Source organism: Pholcus phalangioides, unplaced genomic scaffold (assembly GCF_987345545.1).
Source record: "Pholcus phalangioides strain wild (caught in Gottingen) unplaced genomic scaffold, Ppha-v1.0 ptg000015l_1, whole genome shotgun sequence".
In the NCBI taxonomy this organism is placed as follows: Eukaryota; Metazoa; Arthropoda; class Arachnida; order Araneae; family Pholcidae; genus Pholcus; species Pholcus phalangioides.
In genome coordinates this window covers 599,753-627,151 of record NW_028301608.1, presented here as the reverse complement: position 1 = coordinate 627,151, position 27,399 = coordinate 599,753, and the positions used below count along the sequence as shown (strand labels likewise).

Below are 27,399 nucleotides of genomic sequence, written 5' to 3'. Positions count from 1 at the left end.
TTGGATGAACGCAGGTGTCGAGGAGATATGATCGAAGTGTTCACGATTTTCAACGGGATGGATAGGATGGACCATGAACTTTTAGTACACCGCCAATCTACTGCTTTTACAAGGGGACACCAGTATCGATTGGTGAGGGACAATGCAAGGCTATGGTGTCGCAGGGAGTTTTTCTCTAATAGGGTTGTTAATAAATGGAATAGCTTACCCCCGGAGGTAGTAAATTGTAACACAATTGACACGTTTAAAAAGAAATACGATAAACATGTTGGAGTAAATCGAGAAGCTATCCATACTTAGAATAAGACAACCATAAGTACTCCTTTATGGGCATTGTATAATATTTTATCATGTGTATATATTGTTTATAATTTGTGTTAATTGCATTTTTAATTGGGTTGCTGTATTTTTGAAATATATGACATCCATATTTTTATGGGCATCTTTTTATCAGCCACCTCGTTGGGCATTTTGTCTGTTGTGGCGTTGTATTTGTATTTGTAACATTATTTCACAACTGACATCTACAAGTTCTCAACGCTATTTGAAAGATGATGCTGTTCCTACTACGTATATTCGATTTTCCACATCACCCACATCCTTTGCAGAAGCGACGCCGATCACTTATTAAACATTCTCCACCGGTAAGATATTAAGTTAGTATTTTTTCCTTGTTTAAGTGGTTTTCAAATTTTAAGTACAATCGGTCCCACTTGAATGGTTATCAACAGCTCTGGCATATAATATTTGATTAACCAGTGTAATCAGTTATGTAGCGAACAATCAAATTGCTGTTGCGCAATAGGTAGTACACAGCTTTTATATTGAAAAAATATATATAATAATATATTACATATGGTTATAAGTATATATATAATTTCAGGGCTGTCTTTTCAATTTTTTCCGGGGGAGGGGGGGGGGTGGCAAAGAACATGTGCTCAATGTATGTATATATAACTTTTATACATATCAATCATCATTATCATCCATTTTCAATCCACTGCTGGATGAAGGTCTCCTCTAAATTGTATTGACAGAGTTCATATTTCTTTTTTAGAGGGTTTTTGGCCGTAATCCTCCACGCTGGCCAGTGCGGGTTGGAGGAAGCCCATCCGCGTCCGTTCACCACGTGTTAAACATGGCTACTTATAGGCTCCACCACGAGAAGGTGCGGAATGGACTTTGAGCCTCTACTCCTAGTCGATTCCTTCACGTCCTCATAATGAGAGGCAATACAGATGGTATAGATGTTTACATATATACCATCTTTAGTGCACTTTCAAAAGCCAGGGGGACAACGGCCACCCCTGACCCCTCAATGATGGCCCTGCATAATTTTCAAAATCTTTGTCGACTTTTTTTTTCGCCTAGATATTAGGAACAAAATTATTTTGCAAACTATAATGGAAAATTACAGTAAAACTTCCCAACAACGGCCACCAACAGGACCATCAAAAATAAATTAAGCCTTCTTTCCAGGGCATTTTTATGTTCAGTCCGATAGCTAAAGACATTCTTGTGAAAAGATTAACACATCCCTCTCAAAAAATTTATGCCCCAGATATTTCTATTCATTCGCTATTTGCGAGGTCCATTTTTCGTATTGAACTATCCCTTAAAGTAGGGAGTGCCACATAAACAAAGCTTTTCTAGTAATCGGACAGCTTGTGTATTCCTTGTTGTAATTAGTGTTGATAGCATGTCTTCTGTTGTCCCCTCTAATCTGTAAGTTTTTCCCCTCTCCATTGCCTTCAACACCCATCTAGCATTTACCCAGGAAAAGAAAGCATACACACATAATCTTTCTTTTTTTTAGAATTTGGGGGGGGGGCTACCTTGAAAATCAACTTGAAAATTATTTTTCTCATTACGCTATGTATATTTTTTCAACTTCGTGTCCAAAGTTATCGTTCTGAAATAGTTTATCTGAGGTTCTTGTAATGTTAAGTCGGAGACTCTTTTGGTTTCAACAAAATATGGCAGTAGTTCGGAGGTGGCCATTAGAAGAGATTTTACTGTATATTGTGACGGTCGGTGTGGTGCATACGGAGCGGTGAACATGGAACATCCCTTTATTCTACATTAATACAGAACAACTAATACTTTAACACGCAAAACTGACAACCCTTCGTCATCAAGATTAAAATCGAATTCCTCTAGAATGTCTTCATTTCTCGATAAAACTCGAACCTCACGTGTCTTGTGAATAAAAGTGTTACTGTACATCCTTGTCAACAGCTTGCCTGTTACAATATGAAATTAATATTTTAATTAGGATTTTTTTCTTTTAGATTTCTAAAAGGTTGAAAACTGCTGTTCACAATCATGACAACATGGCGAACACTGATGATTCAGATGGCAAAAATGAGCTTGAAGCAGCTACTACAGGCATTATCAGAACTGGCTACAGTTGCTTTGTCGAGGGAGGATTGCACTAATTTTCCAGATCAGTTCTGAAGTACCGAAGTCAGGAAGTCCCAGCAAAGCTGAACTGAAGCGCAAAATAAAACTGCTCCAGCAAAGATTGAAGTGGATAAGATGATACGAACCTGTGCCAGTGGAATGTTAAAGCGAGTGAATCGCTAAAAGAAATAGTTTAGTTCTGCAGCTGTCCAAAGAGGGCAATATCAGTGAGAGTTTATGGCTTCGCTACAGAGACTTTTTATTGTCGTGTGAGATTTGATTTCTGTGACTTAGACGTTCTTCCATGTCAGCTCCCCAATAATGAATACACAATACCCTGCTTTCTTCATGTTAGCACCTCTGGTCTCCCTTGAGCTTCAACTGCTTAATTGTGAAAATGCCAATTTAATGCAAAGGTTTTTTGGATAGTTCCAAGTTCTTTTAAATTCTTTTGCATCACCTGCGAAATAAAAATATCTTTTATTGAAATTTTGGGCCACCACCTGGTCATCTTCTTTACCGTGTTGATTACTGTTGAGATATGCGTGCAATATTACAAAGTCTTAATTAGGGGAAAAGGTGTTAGTTTCTGGCCCCCACTTGCAGTGTGAGAAAACATGACAGTTGTAGGGAGTCGTGATGAAAATAAATCTAATGAAAATGAATTTCTGATAATAATTGCATAGGTTGGAGAGAAAAAAAATCTCTTCAAATTTAGACATTTTGTATAAAATAGTGGACAAAGGTTTGCATAGTAAATTATTTCATACGTATAAGTGCTCTTGTGAATTGCGATTTTAATATTCCAAATTATGTTCTGCGGACCTGTTTGTAAACTGTTTATTTAAAAACTTGTATGTGTACAATTTTGTGTATATGATGTTTGAAAAAAAATATTAAAAACTTTTTTTGTCTCCAATTTTCATCTCATTTCTTGCATTGAAAGTTGTTTTTTCAGCAGTTGATTCGCGGAAATATTCACTGCTACGAATTTTCGAAGTGGAAGCTTTCAATAAAATGCTAAACATTATGTTAGAAATGTATGTCGTGGTTTTTTATAAAAAAAAATAGTTCCTCTTAAGCTTTTGAAAAAAAGGTATTTTTCTTGTACGCGCGAAAGTCAGTGTTAATTTTTATAAAAAAATTTTAAGATAAAGAATGCATAATCATTGGCCGAAAAGTGAAAAAAAAAACGTAATTTACATGTCTCGCATTTGGAATTGTCCCATTGCATTAACACGGTCAGGAAATGTTTTGCCTATCTCGCTCCAAAAGCACTCCACTTTCCTTATAGCTCAGTGGGCTCAGGTGGCACTAGTATAAACTTGACGTTTTTCAGTGCAAAGCCATCTTTAACCATACAAAATGTTTTTGACCATACGTCCCGCTTTTGAAGAAACTACCGCATATGGTCCGGGATCATTATACCATTCTGAATTGCGCCAGATAATTTGATTCACATTGCCAGCGCTTACTAATAACCATCATTAGTTACACTTATGCTGTAAAGAGAAAGCATAACGAGGCGAATTTTTTTAAGAAATTTATTTCGCATTCATTTCTGGTGCTCAAGACCCTGCCACCTAAGCCGAATTTTTCTTTTGCTTTTATTTGACAGTTCCAGAAAAACTAATAAACGGGGGGCACCCAACTGCACACTTGGTCACATTGTGAAAGAGTATATTCTTTTTCTGGTATCACGGTCCCACGCCCTGTCTATTTCCTCAAGTTTACTCAGCAACTCCGTCCTCGTCTCAGGAGTGTGATGCCATTCACATTTTTCATTGTTGGAAATTTTTTAAAAATTTAGGTGTAAAGTAATAACTAAAGCGCTTATCCCTGCTGTCGCCCTTAACAACCTGGTGGTGCCAAGGCGCACCGCAGCCCTTCCACCCTCACTCAAGCCACCCCTAATCTCGATTTTATTTTTGGGGAAAAGTTCGCAGAAAATGTAAGTCTCGCTGATAGATAGTGCTACTAAACTAATTTACACCCGGATCGAGGAAAATCATGTTTGCATCAATAGATGACACTATGGACTTTCATGCTATGATTTCACCATTCTGATCAATAGATGACGTTGTAGATTTTTATGCTAGGATTTCACCATTCTGGTCGATAGATGATGCTGTACTAGTGCTAAGGATAAAATAATCAACTAATGCAGGAGTTCTCAAACTGTGCGCCATGGCACCCTGGTGCGCCTCCAATTTTTGTGAATGGTGCCGTGGAGCGGTGACCCTGACAAAGGTTTTTGGAAAATATTCTTTACTAAACAGCTCTGGGAAGCCGGTTGAGCTCACGGATAAGCACTGAATAGGGGAAAGGGGTTAATCGTAAAAAAGTAGCAACTTTCCATGCACAGTATTTTATTGCATATGTATATGGTTATGTGTATGAAAATGTTTTCCTGGAAAAAGTTCTCAGAAAACGTCGACTTCATCAATATTTGCCAATAGATGACGGTCCAAAAATTAATTTATTGCACGAATAGAGAAACTTACATTTGTGTAAATAGATAGCGCTGCGTATTTTTGTGATTGCATTTCGCTATTCTGATCGAGAGATGACACTGCACTAGTAATAGAGATTAGCAGTAGTGCAGCGCATCTGTCTGTATTTATCGCGTCAAGGTCTCAGAAATTTACCACTAATTGTGTCTGGTGACAGGCTACTACTGCCACTACTTTACCGCACACCAACTCTGGTCATATCGCTTTACGGCATACACGCTCAACTTATGGTCATTGTATAAAAATTAACTAAACAGTACATTTACAGAGGACATAAGTGATCTGCGGTGAAGTTCTACATCACTCAAGTGGCCCACGAGACATTTCAAAATCACTCAAGGGACCCACGAGACATTTCAAAATCACTCAAGGGACCACGACATTTTCACAGATCACTTGAGTGAACCACAGATCACTTGAATGACTCGCGGCACAGTTCTTGGTCACTGAAAGAACTTGTGGCATATTTACAAATCAATTAATGGTCCCCCTCCCGGCACATTTACAAAGTTACTTTACTTTGTTCACTTGAGTGAACCTCGGCGCATTTACAGATCACTTACGTGACCTGCGGCACAGTTTCATAGCATTTTAGCGGCCCTCGGTGTTGTTCCAAATCACTTGAATGGCCCGCAAAACATTTCCAGATCACGCAAGTGACCCGCGATGCTGTTTTCAGTTCAAGGTCACTTAAGTGGTCTGCGAAATGTTTTCAAACCGATAAGGAACACGTTTTCAAACCAGTGAAGTGGCGCACACTCTCCCAAAGTTTGAGCACTCTTGCTTCACGGAAATTTCTCCCAATCGAATCGGGTTGGAAATGAAGGCGTCATCTATCAGGGAGGGATCGCCTCTGGTCTGTTTAGGGAAAGAACTTGCTATCTACGTTCTATCTCTAGGATCAAACCCACGAATCTGACGACAACCTTTATGGTGGGTAGACGAGCCACTTGGGCATTCTGTGTCGTTCTGTGGAATCGAACCCATTATTAACCTCTGCCTCTACTGGGGAATCGAACCCGGGCCCTTCGTATGCCGGACGAGTAGTCTTTACAGAAAAAATAAAAAGGGGCCAGACAGGGGCGAGAGAAACATTCAATGTTGATCTCAGAAAACGTCAAGCTCTGCTGATAGATGGCGCTCCAAAAACTGATTTATCACTGGGATCGAAGAAACTTATGTTTGAGCCGGTAGATAACGCTGCATTTCTTTTGTACTTGTACTTTTTTCGTTCTGGCCAACAGATGACGCTAGCTACACAGGGATAAGCACTCAAATGTATTCACCTCTTGCCTGATGGATTTTTAATTTTTTCTGCGCGGAGAATGTCGAGTTTTTAATTTTTTCATTCTATTCATATGTCTATGACTAGGAATGACAGACAATTACAGAGAATCGTATACTTAATTTTTAAATTTAAAAATCTTAAAAAATTTTGTGATTTTCTTATTACTTTTTTTGGAATGCTCTTAAATGAATGTTTTTACATGTAATATGAGTAATCTATCCAAACTGGCTAGCAGGTATTTTTAGGTGGGGTGGGATTTTAAAAGAAGCATATATATAGAAATTATTTTTTCTGCCCGAATTCTACGAGAGAGAGAGAGAGAGAGAGAGAAGACCTCATAACAATTTCATCTGGTTAAAATTTTGGAGAGAGTGAGTATGCAAATCGGAGGCAGGTATTTATAGCTTGGTGCATAAGCGGAGATAGACTTGGAAGTATGGGGGGCACGATGATGATGATGATGTTAATTCATATGTATATAAATACATTAGATCAGTTGACTCCACCTTTGACGCAATGCTCACCCACGTCCCACACCCCGTATCTCCGCCCATGGCTTGATGGAAGGGGGGACTCAGAAAAATTCGTTTTACCCAGGGGCCTATATGATGCTGTTGAGACGGCCTTGGGCTTAGGTACTTTATGGAAATAAAGCAAAATATCTCAATCCAAAAACTGAGCATTAACGCGAGTTCTTGTTCGCAATTGACTTAGTTTCTCTGATTTTGTGCCACCCCCAAGGCCGTAACTAGAAACAAAAATTTACTGTCACTTGGAGAGGGGGGGGGCACATCTGTATAGTTAACGCTCTTTGGAGGTGATAGAATGTTCCGGGGCGAGGGGTAGGAGTTACGAGTATAACATAGGATCCTATGGGTTAGATTGCGTTGGGGGCGATGGGAGAAAAAAATTTCTGAAGAAGGAGGCGAGATGAGACAAAAAAGGTTAGGAAACTATGGTATAGATAGATAGATAGAACAACTCACAACTCCGGACTGATGCAAAACACCTTACTTCCGTTACCTCAAAAGAGGCAGAGTTGTGTCGGAAAAGTTAGCAAAGATTTATAGTGGTGGCTCCCCTTGCCCCGTGCTCGCAAGAATCACTCGAGTCGTTCTCCCCATGAAGACAGCCATCAACTTAATGCAACGTATAAGCCATTTGACTAAAATGAATAGCTGAACCCAATGACTAGGGAGAAAAATTGCGAGTGCGCCCAATGTCACATAAGGGCCGGAGACTGCAGCCTGGGATTTCAAAAGAGATGTAAAAAAGACTTGTGGGGGTACGTAAGAGAGAAGTTGCATGTCGAAGTGGGAGAGATTTTAGAATGGTCTAAATACACAATGTATACAAAATATGTATATACAGCACCTTGACTGTGACGGGAAACGAAGAAACAAAACCTCCGTACACAGTGCTGGGCAGTTTGGTTTCCCCTTTCCTTTTAAGGAATATGCAATATACACACACAGCGCCTTCAACTGCGACGGGAATAATCAAATAGAGCCTCCATTGACAGTGCTGGGCATTCATATTTGAATTACTGACATTTATTTGCGTAATATATTTATATAATATACGCTATTTACATACTATAAATTTCCCTTTTTATATAATTGGTGATGCACATAAACATTACTATGTACAATACATATTGGGAACAAATGCCATTATGAGCTCATACAAATATTCAAGGTTTCAAAATTATTATCATACTATGAAAAGTGCATATACCAAAACATTTGTTTATTCTTCCGATTGTTTACGACAGGGTCGCGGAATGTGTCGCCTTTATGGTAGGGTGTGTGAGGATTCTTTACTTTCAAAAATTGCTCACGCATACACAGCATGTCCTTGATTCCCAATCATAAATTATATTATGTATTACTTGAATATTATGGTATAGGAGCTCAAGTGCGTCCCTTTATATCGAATCTGCATTTGTTTCAGATTCTACTTCCGAATCACTAGTGGAATGTTCACTGCTTCCAGTTATTATCAAAATATGTAGTTTCTTTATTATTCACCAGATAGCTCAAGACTTGTTGCAGTTTTCTCGTTGCAGATCTTTGTAAAATAATTTTCTGTTTCCATAAGATCTCTCGCCCACTTGATGGTGCTTCTAAATGGTATCCCTTTGTGTACTCACACTGTGTCACATAGTGTATCACGCTTCCCGAATGGTCGCATCTACACGTGCTGGTCTGGCTGATTTTAAACCCTTTGCACGTATTCACCGAATGGACCGTGATCTGCATGACTTCTTTCATTTTACCTACTTTTGGTATTACGTCGAAGACCTTTCTTCCAGTTGCGCATATTTGCCAATGGTGTTGCCATTTCTCTGACACTTCTGTATACATTTTGGCACCCCGTCCCCCGTAATTTTTAGGGAATTAGTAATTTTTAACGGAAAAATATAGCAAACTCGGCGCCCTCCCAGCTCAGGGAACAGACCACCTCCCCTACTTTAGTTGTGGCCATAGTCAACCTTTCCATAAAGGCCTTCAATTGTGCAATCGAGTGCTCTAACATTTTAGGATTTTTTACTGGATGTTTGATCCTGGGGAAAAATAATTTTACACTTAAAAACAATGTACTATTTGATCATTTTTTGTGGTGCCTCTTTTCTCCCGATGCCCTAAGCATGTGCTTATTTTGCTCAATGGTTGATCCGCAAGTCAATTTCGGGAAGAAGCGGATGCCCGTGCCTCTCAGGCAAGTGGCTAATGGATTGGTATAGACTGGGCTGAACCTTGGATCCTACTAACTACGCTGCCGCAGAAGGCGCCGACTGAAGGGAACCGATTTTTTATCACCAAAATATTATTCGCTAACATATGAAAAATGTCTAGAACCGGCAGTGGGGTGGGGTATCGACTTTTTGCCGTTGCGAGTTTGTGCGAATCACAGGGCATCTCGTCTTCTTCATCTCATGGTTTCTCTAAATTCAAAAAAATTTAATCATGCAATATCCAGAGAGATTGTTGCACAAAAACTACCATTTGAGTAATTTGGAGTTGATTTTGTAAAAATAAACTAAGCGGCACATTTACAAATCGCTTAAATGACCCGTGACACAATTCGAGAGCATTTAAGTGGCCCGTGGGGTATTTTCAGATCACTGAAGCAGGCCTCAAAGATCACTTTCACATTCAAAGATCACTTTCACATTCAAAGATCACTTAAGTAACCCGCGACACAGTTCCAGAACACTTAAACGATCCGTGGCACATTTAGAGATCCCTTGAATGACATGTGACACCGTTTTAGAGCACTTAAACGGCCCCCAGTGCTGTTCTACATCACTCAAGCTACCCGCGGAACATTCCCAGGTTACTTTAGTGATCCGTGGCATAATTACGGATCACTTGAGTGATGCGTGGCACAGTGCCAGAGCACTTAAGTGGCCCGGACACATTTCCTGATCACTTGAAGGGTCCGTGAAACATTTAGAGATCACTAAAGTGGACCTGTAGGGAACTTATCAACAGGGAGAATCTTTCCTGGGCGCACCTAATAAGATGCCATTCGGAATATTTCATATCTTCATAAAGGGTGGTTGATGACGTAAGCATCATCCAAACCCTCCCTCTACTGTTGTCATCAGAAGTCAGCAAATCGGGAACCCCCTCTCCATCGATGCTGACGTAATACTTTAATGACCCCTAGATAGCGATGAAAACATTAAATTCTGGTCAGGTGGTCTCCGGAAACGTCAATATCATCAACCTCTGTTGATAGATGGCGCTACAAAAAATAATTCATTGCTCACATCAATGAAACTCACGTTTTCGTCAATAGATAACGTTGCATTTTTTTTTTTTTGCTTGAATTTCGTTATTCCGGCCGATAGATGTCACTACTCTACCATATTATTTATCTGCTGGGGTCCCAATTGCCACTGCTGTAGTGGCCCATACCCCATTCATCTGGTTTTGCCATTTGCTTAGCGAGTTTGAGTGAAGACATAGCGTTTTGTGCAGATTTATTGAAAATATTCTACTTCCTTGCGAAAGTTCGCGCCCGCGAGGGATTTGCATTAGCAGTGGATGGTTTTGTTCGACGCTTGATCTTTTCGTGGCCCGGACGAGTATCTGCTTGTCTCCTCTCATAGGAGATGATGTCGTATGATCAGTCTCCTTGTTGTCGTTAGTTTTCTCCGTGAGGAGGGGGGCATTTAAAAAAAATGCTACTCTACTGCTAGGGCTGATGACCATTAATGTAGCGCAATGTTTCCCGTCAGTGTTCACAAATACGCATCTAGATGCGTGATTCACGCGTCAAAATTCGATTTCACTTCAAATTTCGTTCTGGAGTAAAAATAATACTCTTTCAAATTTTGCTTAATTTTTTTAAATAAAGTTAATACAGGAAGGCGTTTATACTAGTACAGCATTAACGCCTCCCTACACTCTATTCATAGTAATGTACTGTACTCCCTGTATTGTAATCCGCTTGGTGTCCGATACCCAGTCTCTAATTCACTTCTTTAGTCACTTACGTGCTTGCGCAATCTCTAAGTCACCCGTTTGGCCATTCACATTTTTGCACATGCTCTAGGTCACTCTTTCGGTCGCTGATTGAGCTGGTCCTTTGGCCTCTAGGTCACTCTTTTCGTCCCTCACGCGCGTTCTACCATTACCATTAAACTTGATGTGAAGCACCGTGTAAAAACACACATCTTCTCCGTCATTGGGTCCGTAGACGTTTACTTGATGCATTGCAATAGCGTTTATATTTATTTGTACTATCTCTGACCTTGTCCCTCACTCTTTAAGCCGAACAGAACGGACCGAGCACTACCAGGCTCTGTCGATATAAGCTCATTGCCCCCGAGGGTGTGGTCATGCCGGAGCCAATTCTGCGTTACAAGAAGAAGAAAGCTAAAAATAGTTGGGGGGGTCCCCTATCATGGGATCTGAAGGATCTCTAGTAATGTATGTGCATTCATATACAATTACAAAAAAGCATGTGTGAGGTCAGACGTATAATGAAGAGAATCATATTATACAATGAGTTCGGATGCTTCTATTTTAAGGGTACCTAGAGAACCCGTCGACAATATGCATTCAAATACGAGATTCAAAGTGACATGTGCGAGTAAAAATATAAACTGCATAAAAAGAAAAAAAATAAATCGAGGTTCCTGGCGTGTGACCTAAATGACCCCGAGTCATGTTCATTCGTGTACAATTTCAAAAAAGCATGTGCAAAGTCAGGCTGTACAAGGGAGGAGCGGCGGCTTATTTTTGGGTGCTTAGAGGACCCATTGAAAATATACATTCAAATACGAGATACAAATCATGTGTTTATACACAAATATAACACAAAAAGCGTATAAATGTGTGCAACGTATAAATATAAACATTTGATCAATGTATACATGTATACACAAAAGTGCGAGACTGAACAAAGAAAGGGGAAAAAATCAGAGGGGGCGGGCCTTGGCGTGTGGCACCTACAGGATCCCGAGTCATTTTCATTTACATACAATTTCAAAAAAGTAACTCTTTAGGCAGAAGTAGAGGGAATACAGGGCTTTCACCCGCCTAACGGCTATAAAAACTTTCAACCACTCATTTTTCGATTTTGACGTCCCTCCGAACTTTCCGCCTAGAGCTATAGCATCCCCCCTCTCCATGATGGTGGTAAATACCCCCCCCCCTCCCGTTGTTGCTGTCGTTCCATGAATAACGATTAAAAAAACAAAAAACAGAATGATTTGATCATCGTGCCAATCAATGATTTCGAATTGCGATGCAATAATTTGTCGAAAAACAGAGGAAAAGAAACAAAACCTCAAAAATGAAGACTACATTAAAATACGTTCACGCGCGACACATTCCTTCATTCAGGGGTTCGCGCATGCGCGATGATGAAACGACTGCAACGATAAACGGGTCAGTGCGTACGGATGAATCCCATCCCACGAAATTCCAGATCATTTCATTGTGAAGCACGTTTACGGAAATTCTTAATTGACTTTCTCTTCTTGTTAATCTGACACGTACACCGTATGACGGACACGTTGTTGTTGTAGCCAACGCCTTTTGGACTGTTGGGAAATTGGGGCATCTCCAATGGATGTCGCTTTTATCGAACGTTCGTCTTTTTCCAAACAACCGCCATTTGCATAAGGGAAAATTAACAGAAATTGTTAGAGAATTCGGCCGTCGAAGATGATTCAAATCTCAAACATGATTTCACATGACTTGAAAACAAAATGATCATGGTCACCAAACGTCTTTGTAAGAATGTACACTCATGTCCATAAATTAAGGATAATTAAAAATCACACGTAAATCGAAATCTAAAGTAAAAATTTCACCTGTAGAATTATCACACGCATCTGCAAGAATGATATGCAAGTTTCAGGAAGCCACCAGATGATGCCGATAGTACGTCACAATGACGAAAGGTAAGAGGGGGGTATATAAGGAATGGTGGCGAAGAAGTGAAATTGTTCACAAGAGTTCTGTAAGGCGCTCAGTGCCATAAGCGAATAGTTATGACACAGAGGACGCATGTGGATGATTTTTTACGTGGTAGAATTATCGGCCGCCTGGAATGTGGGCGTACTCAGATGGAAGTATCCGAGGAACTTGGAATTGCCCAAAGTGCCATCTCTAGGCTTTGGCAACGATTTCAAGATAACGGAAATGTCAGTAGACGTTACAGTACAGGTCGCCCCTGGGTTACAACGCCGAATGAAGACTGGTATTTAGCAGTAACTGCCAAAAGAAGCAGACGGAGCACAGCATCCGACCTGTCTCATCAGCTATCTGCAGTCATGGGTACCACAGTTTCAAGGCAAACCGTGTACAGACGTTTGGGAGATATTGGTCTATATGCTCGCAGGCCTGTCAGATGTGTTCCGCTCATGGCAACTCACTGTCGGCAGCGATTAGCCTGGAGTAGAGAACATGCAATGTGGACATCGTCACAGTGGGCTTGTGTGATGTTTTCCGACGAGTCCAGATTTAGCTTGCAGTCTGATTCCCGTAGGACTTTCAAATGGAGAACGCTAGGTACCCGTTACCACCAAGACAACATCATTGACCGACACCGTTACGGTGGTGCAGCATTGCTCGTTTTGGGTGGAATTATACTGGGTTCCAGAACAGATCTGCATGTTCAAACCGGAACCATGAAAGCCCAAATTTATCGGGACATCATTCTGGAACAACGTGTACGTTTGTTTAGGGGTGCCATGGGCGCAGAATTTGTGTTTATGGATGACAACGCCCGTCCTCACCGAGCAAACATCGTAAACGAATGCCTTGAATCTGAGGATATAACCCGTATGGAATGGCCAGCATTCTCATCCGACTTGAATCCGATAGAGCATGTGTGGGACATGTTTGGCCGACGAGTTGCAGCCCGTCAACCACCTCCTACATGTGTACCAGAACTTCGGAGAGCATTGCTTGCTGAGTGGAGTGATCTTCCCCAAGATCATATCGATAATTTGATACTCAGCATGCCTAGGTGTTGTACGGACTGTATTTCGTCGCATGGGAGACATACAATGTATTAACCATCATACCAACCATGTAATAGTAAGTTTTTGTAAAGGAGATATTTTTTACAATTGCTCCAGGGAGCAAAAATCGTAGTTTTTATGAATGGTATCATACATACACCATCGTTTTTGCTCTTTATCTTTTGTTTAATAAATGGGCTTTATGAATAAGTAACGTTTGTTTTGTTTCTGAAACTTTATTTGTCGGAGCTGGCATTATCCTCAATTTATGGACATGAGTGTAGTTTGAATGTCATGCGAGGGCAACACGAATTTTGTCGCACTTTTTCTCATGCTAGTCTAGTTCTCTTGATTACTCATTCCTCGAATTCACTGACTTATGCTATAACTTGTTCGGTCCCTACTCCTGTAAATATGCCTCTATCTCTAAGTCACTGTTTTGGTCACTCCCATACTTACACTTTTTGGTTACTCACATGATTGCGTACTCTTTTGGTCACTCACATGCTTGTGGGTGCGGTAGCTCATGTCGATAAGATACTCGCCTAAAGTACCAAAGGATGTTTAGAGGTGTCGCGAGTTCGATACCCGGTTCGTCCTTGTGAGAAAATTTTCCTGGCACAGGGATACAGCTACATGACCACAGAAAAAATTGCTTACGCGGGGAATCCCCCATCGAGGGGTCCCTCGCGTGCAGAAAATGACCGTGCTGCGACAAAAATGGTCAAATAAATCGCATGCTTGCATACTCTATCTTACTCATCTGCTTCCACACGGTCAAAGCCGTTTTTTTGGTCACTCATTGACCTGATCTCTTACTCTCTTGGTCACTCACGTGCTAACAAATTGTCTAGGTCATTCCATGCTCACAGGCTCTGTAAGGGATTCTTTTGCCATCCCATGTATACATACTCCCTAGATCACTTTTATGGTCACTCACTGATATAGTCTTTCCCTTTCTAGGTCACTCTTTTGGTCATTCACATGCTTGCACTCACTCTAGGTCACTCTTTTGGTCACATATGTTCTGGGTCACTCTTTTGGTCACATATGTTCTGGGTCACTCTTTTGGTCACATATGTTCTGGGTCATTCTTTTGCTCATCCTATGTCCACCTAGGCCAGATACGCTATTCGTTTTTCAAGATGTTGTATGGTTATTAAAATAAAAAATTAACTTTTTATGTCCCGTTTTTTTGTCCTCTTGTGCCCCAAAACCCAATTGAAGTTGTTTCCCCGTCTATCCTGATGCCAACCAAAAAAAATTCATGTTTCTAAGTGTAATATTCATTGAGATATTCGAATCCGTAAAACGAAGGAAAATTGGGAAAAGTTGCGTTAAATGCGGGTGAAACGGTTTTGCCGCATTTAGAGCTGTTTTTTTTTTTTTACAAACTTTTCTTCGTTTTTCGGATTCGAATATCTCAGTGAATATTATACTTAGGAACGTGGAATGTTTTGCTGGTATTAGGAGAGACAGGGCAAAAAAAATTTAATTTGGTTTTAGGGCACACGGGGACATAAAAAGTTATTTTTTTTTATTTTAATCACTATACAATCCCTTGCCACATGAATGACATATCTGGGTACTACACGTTATTTGGGAATTTTTTTGTAATTGGAAGTATGCCTGTAGGGATTCGCCACTAAAATGTCATCCCTCCCTATTTTCGATGCACCCCGTATATGGATGGGAAAATAAAACCCAGTTTCTGCTTGAAAAATTCCCATTCGATAAATAAACGAGTGTTTTTTATTGTTTTTTAAATTTGACGTTTTTTCGCGTTTAAGAAATTTACAGGTTTTGTAATGTTCTGCCATCTGTAACTCTAAAATGAACTATTCTACGATTTTTTTCCCCTTTGTCTTTGAAAATGGGGATTTCTAATAGTTAAGAGTCATAATAATAAGAGTCATAAGCGAACACAAAATTTATAAGCTTTTATAAGCAATCATAAGCTTTTTTTAACCCACGGGCCTCGGATACATAGGACAACAGATATTGGCACCTGAACACCACTTGCCTGGGATAGAACTCCTTAATACACCTCCTTAATATATGAAGGCGTCTTAGCCTGGGATGCCCATTTTAAGATGATCCTGAAGTCGATGCGTCGCCACGAGGTTGGAGCCCTGTGAGTTTATTGGGAGGCGTATTCGCGTATCAAGAGCTTCCATTATAACCACCACGAGAAGAAAAGCATCCGTACAGAAATTCTTGCTTTAACCGTTAATGAAATAATCATTACTTTAACTGAAATAATCATGATGAGAATCATTGAATCACAATGGGGTCCTCGGATTTGTCGGTGAATCTCTCCCGAGTACGAAATCAAGCATCCATCCGCAATGGTTCGAGTGAGCACCATGACCCTCCCCCACCCCCCCCCCCCCCCAACAGGGCACGGGGCCCCGACACAAATCTTATAATTTTTGTTTTGCTCTTTTTACACTATATGTTCACTATAGGGATCCTAAGTACAGGTTTTAGGGTTATTTAGGTACAGGGCCATGGTAAGCATCGTGATGCTCGCGGGAGAAATAAAATTTTTATTCCTATACACACACACACACAATGAAATGTGCCCTCTAATTCCTTTTCTTAGATGTGGTGGGTACATTCTCTTTTAATTCATCTGCACATACTAGGTTTTCTCTAGAACTATGAAATCAGTTCGACGCCACTATTGACGGCTTTGCAAAAACCAATAATAATGATATTGAGGGCTGGAATAATTCGTTCAGTAGCACTATTGAAATCCATTATCTCGCAGTATTTAGAAATTCATAACGGCTCTGCAGAAAGAGGAGAAGTTAACAGAAATTAAATTAGAGCGGTGCAACTTTTCGGTCGAGAACGTTCTAAGCGTTAAACCGCGCCTTATTTTCAAAACATTTCGGAAGTACATATTCCAGTTCCAAGTCTGGAAAAAGTCAGAATGCAATTGTTATTTACAAAACACAAAAAATCACTGCACTGAATCGTCGGCGCTGAATTGTGTCATGAACACAGTCCATTTATCTAGGAAACATTTATTTTCTGGATATTATGCTGAGGTGAAATCGGGAAGAAAAGTCATCTTGTCTCCGCCAGGACTCGAACCCAGGCCCCTCTTGCATACCGGGCAAGCACGCTACCATCTACACCCCTGGAGACACGACCCTGCCTTCCTTTATTATAAATACGATTAAATATTTTAATATCTATTCTATAATATAAAATCACAAACAAACTCGAAAAGGGCCTGTTGCTAAGCAACCGAGTGACGGAAACTCTGTTACGGAAGTGGGTTCGATTCATATATCGATATTCACATTCATATATCGATATGATATCATATATCGATATTGGGTCGATATTCACATATCGGGACCCATTTGACCCATCGGGACCATGTTATGTGCATGTACCAAGAGGCTCCTACATCCTACAGCAGAGCCCTTAGGCTGGAATTTAGATTTCGAGCCCCCAAACCAGCTTTTCAGGGGCCCCTCTGTGATTAATTTATAGTGTGAAAAATCAAAAAGTGATAAGAATCGTTGTGGCCCCTGTCAGCCCTTCCTTTGTGGGGGGGGGGGGGAGGTCCATGCCGAGAGGTATATATATGTATAATATACACACACAACAGCAGTGCTCCCAACACAGGGTCGGGGTACCCGGGGAAGATTTCACGTATAGGTAAAAAGTTTTCATTTCCAGGGGCCCTTGATGGATCTCATTGTTTTCTTGCTGCTTTAACGTTGAAAAATTTCGATAGCGGAAGCAAAAGATATATCCAATCTGGGGCCCACCAAAAGTATGCGAATTGGTGTCCCGGGTAATTGGTTGGGGGGTCCTGGATTTTATTCGTTGGTAAAACGAATACAAATGAAAATTTTTCATGGCACTCGCTCCGGGGGATGACCGACAAGCTTCCAAGTCGGGGGCCCCATGTTTACAGGTTTCGTTTTGGGTGCCCTGGATTTTATTTGTTGGTAAAACGAATACAAATGAAAATTTTTCATAGCACTCGCACCGGGGGATGACCGACAAGCTTCCAAGTCGGGGGCCCCATGTTTACAGGTTTCATTTTGGGGCCCTGGACGAATCTCATTCTTTTCTGTTGTAGAATTCGCAACAGCGGAAGCCCGAGATAAAGCCAGTCCGGGGCCCCACCAAAAGTATGCGAATTGGTGTCCCGGGTAATTGGTTGGGGGCCCTGGTTTTATTCGTTGGTAAAACGAATACAAATGAAAATTTTTCATGGCACTCGCTCCGGGGGATGACCGACAAGCTTCCAAGTCGGGGGCCCTATGTTTACAGGTTTCATTTTGGGGGCCCTGGATTTTATTCGTTGGTAAAACGAATACAAATGAAAATTTTTCATGGCACTCGCTCCGGGGGATGACCAAACAAGCTTCCAAGTCGGGGGCCCTATGTTTACAGGTTTCATTTTGGGGGCCCTGGATGAATCTCATTCTTTTCTGTTGTAGAATTTGCAACAGCCGAAGCCCGAGATAAAGCCAGTCCGGGGCCCCACCAAAAGTATGCGAATTGGTGTCCCGGGTAATTGGTTGGGGGCCCTGGATTTTATTCGTTGGTAAAACGAATACAAATGAAAATTTTTCATGGCACTCGCTCCGGGGGATGACCGACAAGCTTCCAAGTCGGGGGCCCCATGTTTACAGGTTTCATTTTGGGGCCCTGGACGAATCTCATTCTTTTCTGTTGTAGAATTCGCAACAGCGGAAGCCCGAGATAAAGCCAGTCCGGGGCCCCACCAAAAGTATGCGAATTGGTGTCCCGGGTAATTGGTTGGGGGCCCTGGATTTTATTCGTTGGTAAAACGAATACAAATGAAAATTTTTCATGGCACTCGCTCCGGGGGATGACCGACAAGCTTCCAAGTCGGGGGCCCTATGTTTACAGGTTTCATTTTGGGGGCCCTGGATTTTATTCGTTGGTAAAACGAATACAAATGAAAATTTTTCATGGCACTCGCTCCGGGGGATGACCGACAAGCTTCCAAGTCAGGGGCCCTATGTTTACAGGTTTCATTTTGGGGGCCCTGGATGAATCTCATTCTTTTCTGTTGTAGAATTTGCAACAGCCGAAGCCCGAGATAAAGCCAGTCCGGGGCCCCACCAAAAGTATGCGAATTGGTGTCCCGGGTAATTGGTTGGGGGCCCTGGATTTTATTCGTTGGTAAAACGAATACAAATGAAAATTTTTCATGGCACTCGCTCCGGGGGATGACCGACAAGCTTCCAAGTCGGGGGCCCCATGTTTACAGGTTTCATTTTGGGCCCCTGGACGAATCTCATTCTTTTCTGTTGTAGAATTCGCAACAGCGGAAGCCCGAGATAAAGCCAGTCCGGGGCCCCACCAAAAGTATGCGAATTGGTGTCCCGGGTAATTGGTTGGGGGCCCTGGATTTTATTCGTTGGTAAAACGAATACAAATGAAAATTTTTCATGGCACTCGCTCCGGGGGATGACCGACAAGCTTCCAAGTCGGGGGCCCTATGTTTACAGGTTTCATTTTGGGGGCCCTGGATGAATCTCATTCTTTTCTGTTGTAGAATTTGCAACAGCCGAAGCCCGAGATAAAGCCAGTCCGGGGCACCACCAAAAGTATGCGAATTGGTGTCCCGGGTAATTGGTTGGGGGCCCTGGATTTTATTCGTTGGTAAAACGAATACAAATGAAAATTTTTCATAGCACTCGCTCCGGGGGATGACCGACAAGCTTCCAAGTCGGGGGCCCTATGTTTACAGGTTTCATTTTGGGGGCCCTGGATTTTATTCGTTGGTAAAACGAATACAAATGAAAATTTTTCATGGCACTCGCTCCGGGGGATGACCGACAAGCTTCCAAGTCGGGGGCCCTATGTTTACAGGTTTCATTTTGGGGGCCCTGGATGAATCTCATTCTTTTCTGTTGTAGAATTTGCAACAGCCGAAGCCCGAGATAAAGCCAGTCCGGGGCCCCACCAAAAGTATGCGAATTGGTGTCCCGGGTAATTGGTTGGGGGCCCTGGATTTTATTCGTTGGTAAAACGAATACAAATGAAAATTTTTCATGGCACTCGCTCCGGGGGATGACCGACAAGCTTCCAAGTCGGGGGCCCCATGTTTACAGGTTTCATTTTGGGGCCCTGGACGAATCTCATTCTTTTCTGTTGTAGAATTCGCAACAGCGGAAGCCCGAGATAAAGCCAGTCCGGGGCCCCACCAAAAGTATGCGAATTGGTGTCCCGGGTAATTGGTTGGGGGCCCTGGATTTTATTCGTTGGTAAAACGAATACAAATGAAAATTTTTCATGGCACTCGCTCCGGGGGATGACCGACAAGCTTCCAAGTCGGGGGCCCTATGTTTACAGGTTTCATTTTGGGGGCCCTGGATTTTATTCGTTGGTAAAACGAATACAAATGAAAATTTTTCATGGCACTCGCTCCGGGGGATGACCGACAAGCTTCCAAGTCGGGGGCCCTATGTTTACAGGCTTCATTTTGGGGGCCCTGGATTTTATTCGTTGGTAAAACGATTACAAATGAAAATTTTTCATGGCACTCGCTCCGGGGGATGACCGACAAGCTTCCAAGTCGGGGGCCCTATGTTTACAGGTTTCATTTTGGGGGCCCTGGATTTTATTCGTTGGTAAAACGAATACAAATGAAAATTTTTCATGGCACTCGCTCCGGGGGATGACCGACAAGCTTCCAAGTCAGGGGCCCTATGTTTACAGGTTTCATTTTGGGTCCCTGGACGAATCTCATTCTTTTCTGTTGTAGAATTCGCAACAGCGGAAGCCCGAGATAAAGCCAGTCCGGGGCCCCACCAAAAGTATGCGAATTGGTGTCCCGGGTAATTGGTTGGGGGCCCTGGATTTTATTCGTTGGTAAAACGAATACAAATGAAAATTTTTCATGGCACTCGCTCCGGGGGATGACCGACAAGCTTCCAAGTCGGGGGCCCTATGTTTACAGGTTTCATTTTGGGGGCCCTGGATTTTATTCGTTGGTAAAACGAATACAAATGAAAATTTTTCATGGCACTCGCTCCGGGGGATGACCGACAAGCTTCCAAGTCAGGGGCCCTATGTTTACAGGTTTCATTTTGGGGGCCCTGGATGAATCTCATTCTTTTCTGTTGTAGAATTTGCAACAGCCGAAGCCCGAGATAAAGCCAGTCCGGGGCCCCACCAAAAGTATGCGAATTGGTGTCCCGGGTAATTGGTTGGGGGGTCCTGGATTTTATTCGTTGGTAAAACGAATACAAATGAAAATTTTTCATGGCACTCGCTCCGGGGATGACCGACAAGCTTCCAAGTCGGGGGCCCTATGTTTACAGGTTTCATTTTGGGGGCCCTGGATTTTATTCGTTGGTAAAACGAATACAAATGAAAATTTTTCATGGCACTCGCTCCGGGGGATGACCGACAAGCTTCCAAGTCGGGGGCCCTATGTTTACAGGTTTCATTTTGGGGGCCCTGGATTTTATTCGTTGGTAAAACGAATACAAATGAAAATTTTTCATGGCACTCGCTCCGGGGGATGACCGACAAGCTTCCAAGTCGGGGGCCCTATGTTTACAGGTTTCATTTTGGGGGCCCTGGATTTTATTCGTTGGTAAAACGAATACAAATGAAAATTTTTCATGGCACTCGCTCCGGGGGATGACCGACAAGCTTCCAAGTCGGGGGCCCTATGTTTACAGGTTTCATTTTGGGGGCCCTAGATTTTATTCGTTGGTAAAACGAATACAAATGAAAATTTTTCATGGCACTCGCTCCGGGGGATGACCGACAAGCTTCCAAGTCGGGGGCCCTATGTTTACAGGTTTCATTTTGGGGGCCCTGGATTTTATTCGTTGGTAAAACGAATACAAATGAAAATTTTTCATGGCACTCGCTCCGGGGGATGACCGACAAGCTTCCAAGTCGGGGGCCCTATGTTTACAGGTTTCATTTTGGGGGCCCTGGATTTTATTCGTTGGTAAAACGAATACAAATGAAAATTTTTCATGGCACTCGCTCCGGGGGATGACCGACAAGCTTCCAAGTCGGGGGCCCTATGTTTACAGGTTTCATTTTGGGGGCCCTGGATGAATCTCATTCTTTTCTGTTGTAGAATTTGCAACAGCCGAAGCCCGAGATAAAGCCAGTCCGGGGCCCCACCAAAAGTATGCGAATTGGTGTCCCGGGTAATTGGTTGGGGGCCCTGGATTTTATTCGTTGGTAAAACGAATACAAATGAAAATTTTTCATGGCACTCGCTCCGGGGGATGACCGACAAGCTTCCAAGTCGGGGGCCCCATGTTTACAGGTTTCATTTTGGGCCCCTGGACGAATCTCATTCTTTTCTGTTGTAGAATTCGCAACAGCGGAAGCCCGAGATAAAGCCAGTCCGGGGCCCCACCAAAAGTATGCGAATTGGTGTCCCGGGTAATTGGTTGGGGGCCCTGGATTTTATTCGTTGGTAAAACGAATACAAATGAAAATTTTTCATGGCACTCACTCCGGGGGATGACCGACAAGCTTCCAAGTCGGGGGCCCTATGTTTACAGGTTTCATTTTGGGGGCCCTGGATTTTATTCGTTGGTAAAACGAATACAAATGAAAATTTTTCATGGCACTCGCTCCTGGGGATGACCGACAAGCTTCCAAGTCGGGGGCCCTATGTTTACAGGTTTCATTTTGGGGGCCCTGGATGAATCTCATTCTTTTCTGTTGTAGAATTTGCAACAGCCGAAGCCCGAGATAAAGCCAGTCTGGGGCCCCACCAAAAGTATGCGAATTGGTGTCCCGGGTAATTGTTTGGGGGCCCTGGATTTTATTCGTTCGTAAAACGAATACAAATGAAAATTTTTCATGGCACTCGCACCGGGGGATGACCGACAAGCTTCCAAGTCGGGGGCCCCATGTTTACAGGTTTCATTTTGGGGCCCTGGATTTTATTCGTTGGTAAAACGAATACAAATGAAAATTTTTCATGGCACTCGCACCGGGGGATGACCGACAAGCTTCCAAGTCGGGGGGCCCCATGTTTACAGGTTTGATTTTGGGGGCCCTGGATGAATCTCATTCTTTTCTGTTGTAGAATTTGCCACAGCCGAAACCCGAGATATAGCCAGTCTGGGGCCCCACTAAAAATCTGCGTATTGTGTCCCCGCTACTGGATGTGGGGCCCTGGATTTTATTCGTTGTAAAATTGATAAAAATGAAAAATTCTCACAGGGGGATGTCCGACAAGCTTGCAGGTCAGGGCTTCATGGAAATGTTGGCAGGTTGTAATTCGGTGCCCCTGAATGTATTTTTGTGGTTTAACATTGTAAAATTTGCAACACATCGGTAGCCCAAGATATATCCAGTGTGGGGCCCCACTGAAATTCAGCGAATTGAATCTGGGGACCCCCATGGGGAAGTTTTCTGGGGATACTTGATGAATCTCATTTGTTTTTTGTTGCTTTATTATTATTTTCATTAAAATTCGCTTCTTCAGTAGGCTGGTGCTTTCACACGTCCCTTTCCCCTTTTCCATAGCACGCCGATGAAGTGGGACGAAATAAACAAGATATGTCCGGGAGAGAAGTGGGGGGGGGGGGGGTTGGCCGCCAAAGGCGGCAGGGGGGCAGAGCCCCCCTAGTATGATATAAAATCACAAAACAAATGCATTGTGCCGCCCTTCTCCAACTCTACTAATTTTCTCGGCCACTCATTCCTCAAATTTGTACCCCCTCTGAACTTGCCGCCCTGAGTTATAGCCTGCTGTAAGACCCCCCCCCCCTCCTTTCCCTGTAAATATGCCGCTGAGCATTTGATGAAATCACCTCCGACCTAAGCTTGAAAAGAATCATAGACCACTTCTTTTTGGTATGAAAGAATTAACTTGACTTGAATTATTACAAACTAATAAAAAACAATAGACGGCAGCCAATTTTTGTACCCTGAATATCTAATGGGGTTTTGGTTATTTTCTTTTTGTCCATTTAATTATAAATTATTGTTTTAGAATCCTACTTTTAAGCATTTTTGGTGCCTAAAATTCCTGGCTCTACTTATCATTTTTACTATTTCACGTTGTGGTGTCGCAGGGAACATTTCTCGAATAGGGTTGTTAATAAATGGAATAACTTACCCTCCGGGGGTCGTGAATTCTCACACAATTGACACGTTTAAAAATAAGTACGATAGACATATTGGGGTAAATCGAGAAGCTATCCATACTTAAAATAAGACAACCCTAATCTTTTTTATAGACATTAAACATTAAACATTATTATTATATTAAACATTATTATTATATTAAATATTATTATTATATTAAACATTATTATTATATTAAATATTATTATTATATTAAACATTATTAATTATTTTCGAGATATATGCTTTTATATTGGGTTGCTGTATTTTGGTTATATTTGACATCCATATATTCATGGGCATCTTTTTTCATCCACCTCGTTGGGCATTTTGCCTGTTGTAGGCCCTTGTAGTTGTAAACGTCAGAACACACTCACAACAACGTTTTCTCCGTAATAATGAACTAGCGAAAAGATCTAAATCTTTTCACCCTGTCTTTGATTATTCAAAAAAGTAAATAGTTAATCAAATGATTCAGTAACGAAGCCAAATAACTTTGAATGTGCAATATGTCCGGAAAAATCCTGCTACTTCCATAATTGGATCACTCCTGTCGGAAAACTGGAGCCGGTTGGTGGGAAAATACGAAACATATGCCCAGATCGCTCATATGCTGAACGAGGAGTGAACAACAGTCGTGTCACATCTCGTCCTCGCAACACTCACAAAGGATAGTGAGATCCTGGCGGAAATTACAAAGGGAGCCAAGGTCTGCAGAGACGACACTAGGATTCGGGAAACTTTCCAGGTCTACAAGGGTCTAAGCTTCTACCGCCCCCTGGAACTTTCCATCGCCCCCAAGGGGGCGCTAACGCTCACGTTGGGAATCACTGATCTACGCGAATTGTCACCTGCGGAATTGGGCAACGCAAATGCAGAAATTTTCGAGAACCTGCGTGTCCTTACGATGGTCAGCAACCATGAAAAATGCGACACAAAAAAAAAAGAGGAAAAAGACGGATCCTGGAACTCCAGAAAAGAAAGCGGAGCCCTCTGCTGTCTCCAGGAAACCTCTCTTCTCTCCGGTCCCATTTCCGTCACCGGGTGTGTCACAGGAACACCCAAATACAGACAGGGCTGACCCCCCCCCCCCCCACAAAGAAAACACCGGAAAAAATGGAATGCAGTCCGGACAAAATTCTGTCACAGGAACGCGCAAATAATGAACTCAAAATCGAAAAATGTGTTCTAGGAAAAGATACAGGAAAATCCCAGACACCGAATCCTGCTGTAATGGCCCCATGGCGAATAATAAATAATGACAACAACATTGTACTCACTCGAGTTCGATGAGATTGCACCTCACGATGTCGCCCGAATCCCCGAGCACGACTTCGGCGACAGTTTTACCTTGAACGAACAGCACTGGCTTCGTTTTTGAAGTTCTCGGACCAGAGCACCAGACTGAGTCTACGCATAAATTGAGCGAGGCGATGGCGATAAATAGCGCAAATCTGCTGCTGCCGGCGATTCTCCATTTAGTGTTTCCGTTCGGAATCGGCGAAGTGACGATATTATAAGACAGCGTGCGTCGACGCATAACACTAGAGAGCGCGTACGGATCTACCTGTTGACCCGTGCGAGGTAACGAGGCACAGTGAACTATGTAATCAAAATAGTGTTGTTTTTGGCTCTTCTTTCTCTTCACGTCGTTCTTCTTTTTTCGCCAGGTAGGTTTTTCTTTCTTTCGGCAACAGACTGGTTTTTTTTCTCCATGTTCTTTCGCCTCGTAGTTCTTTCTCACAGTGAATGTGGGGCAAATAATCGTGGAAAGAAGAAAACAATTTTTTTTTTTTTTTTGTGTATGAAATGTATTTCGCCTGAGGTCAAGGTTGAGGTCGGCTGCTTCCACAATCTCTACAAGATGGGAGAAGAGTGATCTGCGTCCAATTGTGAGAAAGGATGAGCATTACAGACATTGGTGGGGTCTTGAACGTATGGCCCCGTGGGCCACATTTGGATCTCGGAGCTTTTTGTTGTGGAACGCCGATCATTTCAGAAAATGATTGAAAACATTGGAAAACGATTTATTATAGAATAAATGAAAAAAGTAATTTCGGAATAAATTGATGAAAATTCAGAATTAATGAAGGAAATAATTTTGAATTTTTAAAACAAATTTCAGAATTGATGAAAAAAATAACTTATAAATCAATGAGAGAAAAATAATTTCGCAATTTGATATAAAATTATTTCACACTCAGTAAAAGCATAGTAACACATGATAATTGAAAGAAATTATTTCAAGATACATTCATTGAGAAGGGAAATAATTTCAGAATTAACGCAGAATCCTTTAAAATGATTCCAGTTTGAAATAACCTCAGAGTTAATTAATTTATTAAATTATTTATTTAACTCTAATTTTAAACTTAATTAATTCAAAAGCTTTTCAGAAATAGTGAAAAAAATTGTTTCAGAACTAACCAAAATTGATAGTTAATGAAAGAAATAGTTTCAGAATGATTAAAAGCCTTAAATTATTTTTGTCCCCGTTCAATATTGCCCCTTCTATCAAGATGACATTAAACTAAGTTATACAGTAAAGGCTGTAGAGAGACTAGGAAAGTCAGGGAAAATCAAGGAAAGTGACGGAGAAAGAAATATTGGCTAAAGAAATAAAGTTAGGGGAAAATGTAAAATTTTGGCAAAAGTCCGGGAAAATGTAAAATTTTGGCAAAAGGCCGGGAAAATGTAAACTATTTGATAAACGTCGCACACACAGGGGAAATTTCTGTGAAAAGGGAAAAACAAATTCCAAAACCAAAAATTTGAAATTTGGGAGGTTAAGATTTTGAATCCTATTTTTTTCTTCCGGAGTTTTGGTCAAGGAAATATTTGCATTTTAGACAGGGTTTAGTTCAAGTAGATTTTTTTCTGAAACGAACAATTGGATATCTTTCTATAATCATCGACGTACGAAGGATTTTTTTTAAGGAGGGGGGAGGGTTCAAAAAAAAATTCTGAAAAAGATGGTTTTTTCCCTTTTTTTGTGTGCAAAATAACGCTACAATCTCGACTCCACGGTGGGAGGGTAACCCATCTTTCCTTCCGCGTACGCCAGTGGTCTTCAAACTTTCAGACAAGGCGGGCCAAACTGAAACTATACGAAGGTTTTTAACAGCTGGCTAAAGCGAGAATATATTTAGGAAAGAGACAAAATTCAACTGCACACGAGCTCTAAGGAAAGATCGCGATATTCGTTGCCTCTGTTGTCTAGTGGTCTAGGGCGTTCGCCCGAAAAGGACGTGGGTTCGATTCGCAGCAGTTGAATTTTTTTTCTTTTCTAAATATATCTTCGCATCAACCAGCTGTTAAAAACTTTCGTATGGATAGCGGAGAGTGACGTCATCCTGAAACTTCCCACGCAGTCCGAGGGCCACCAACTCATGTAACCATTGACGTTATCTAAACGTTTTTTTTCCAGCACTTGATTCTAGGAATCACTGAAACACAAAACTGATAATCGCTGAATGAACGGAAAATGCTTTCTCCCTATCATTTATGCTGTTCTTTTTTCACAATTTTTCTCCTTTTGAATTCAAACATCTCAGCGAATATTGCATTTAGAAAGTGGAAGT

The 27,399-nt window shown here is 41.8% G+C and overlaps 1 protein-coding gene across 1 annotated transcript in view; it reads right to left on the bottom strand.

The window, feature by feature from the left end:
* LOC149075194 (uncharacterized) overlaps window positions 1-25,559 on the bottom strand; it is a 47,542-nt gene extending 21,983 nt beyond the window's left edge. Inside the window, exon 1 of the mRNA XM_089242469.1 lies at window positions 25,099-25,559. Coding sequence (XP_089098595.1) covers window positions 25,099-25,358 — 260 coding nt within the window. The 5' untranslated portion in view covers window positions 25,359-25,559. The remainder of the gene's footprint in view (window positions 1-25,098) is intronic.
* Window positions 25,560-27,399: the final 1,840 nt, after the last annotated feature.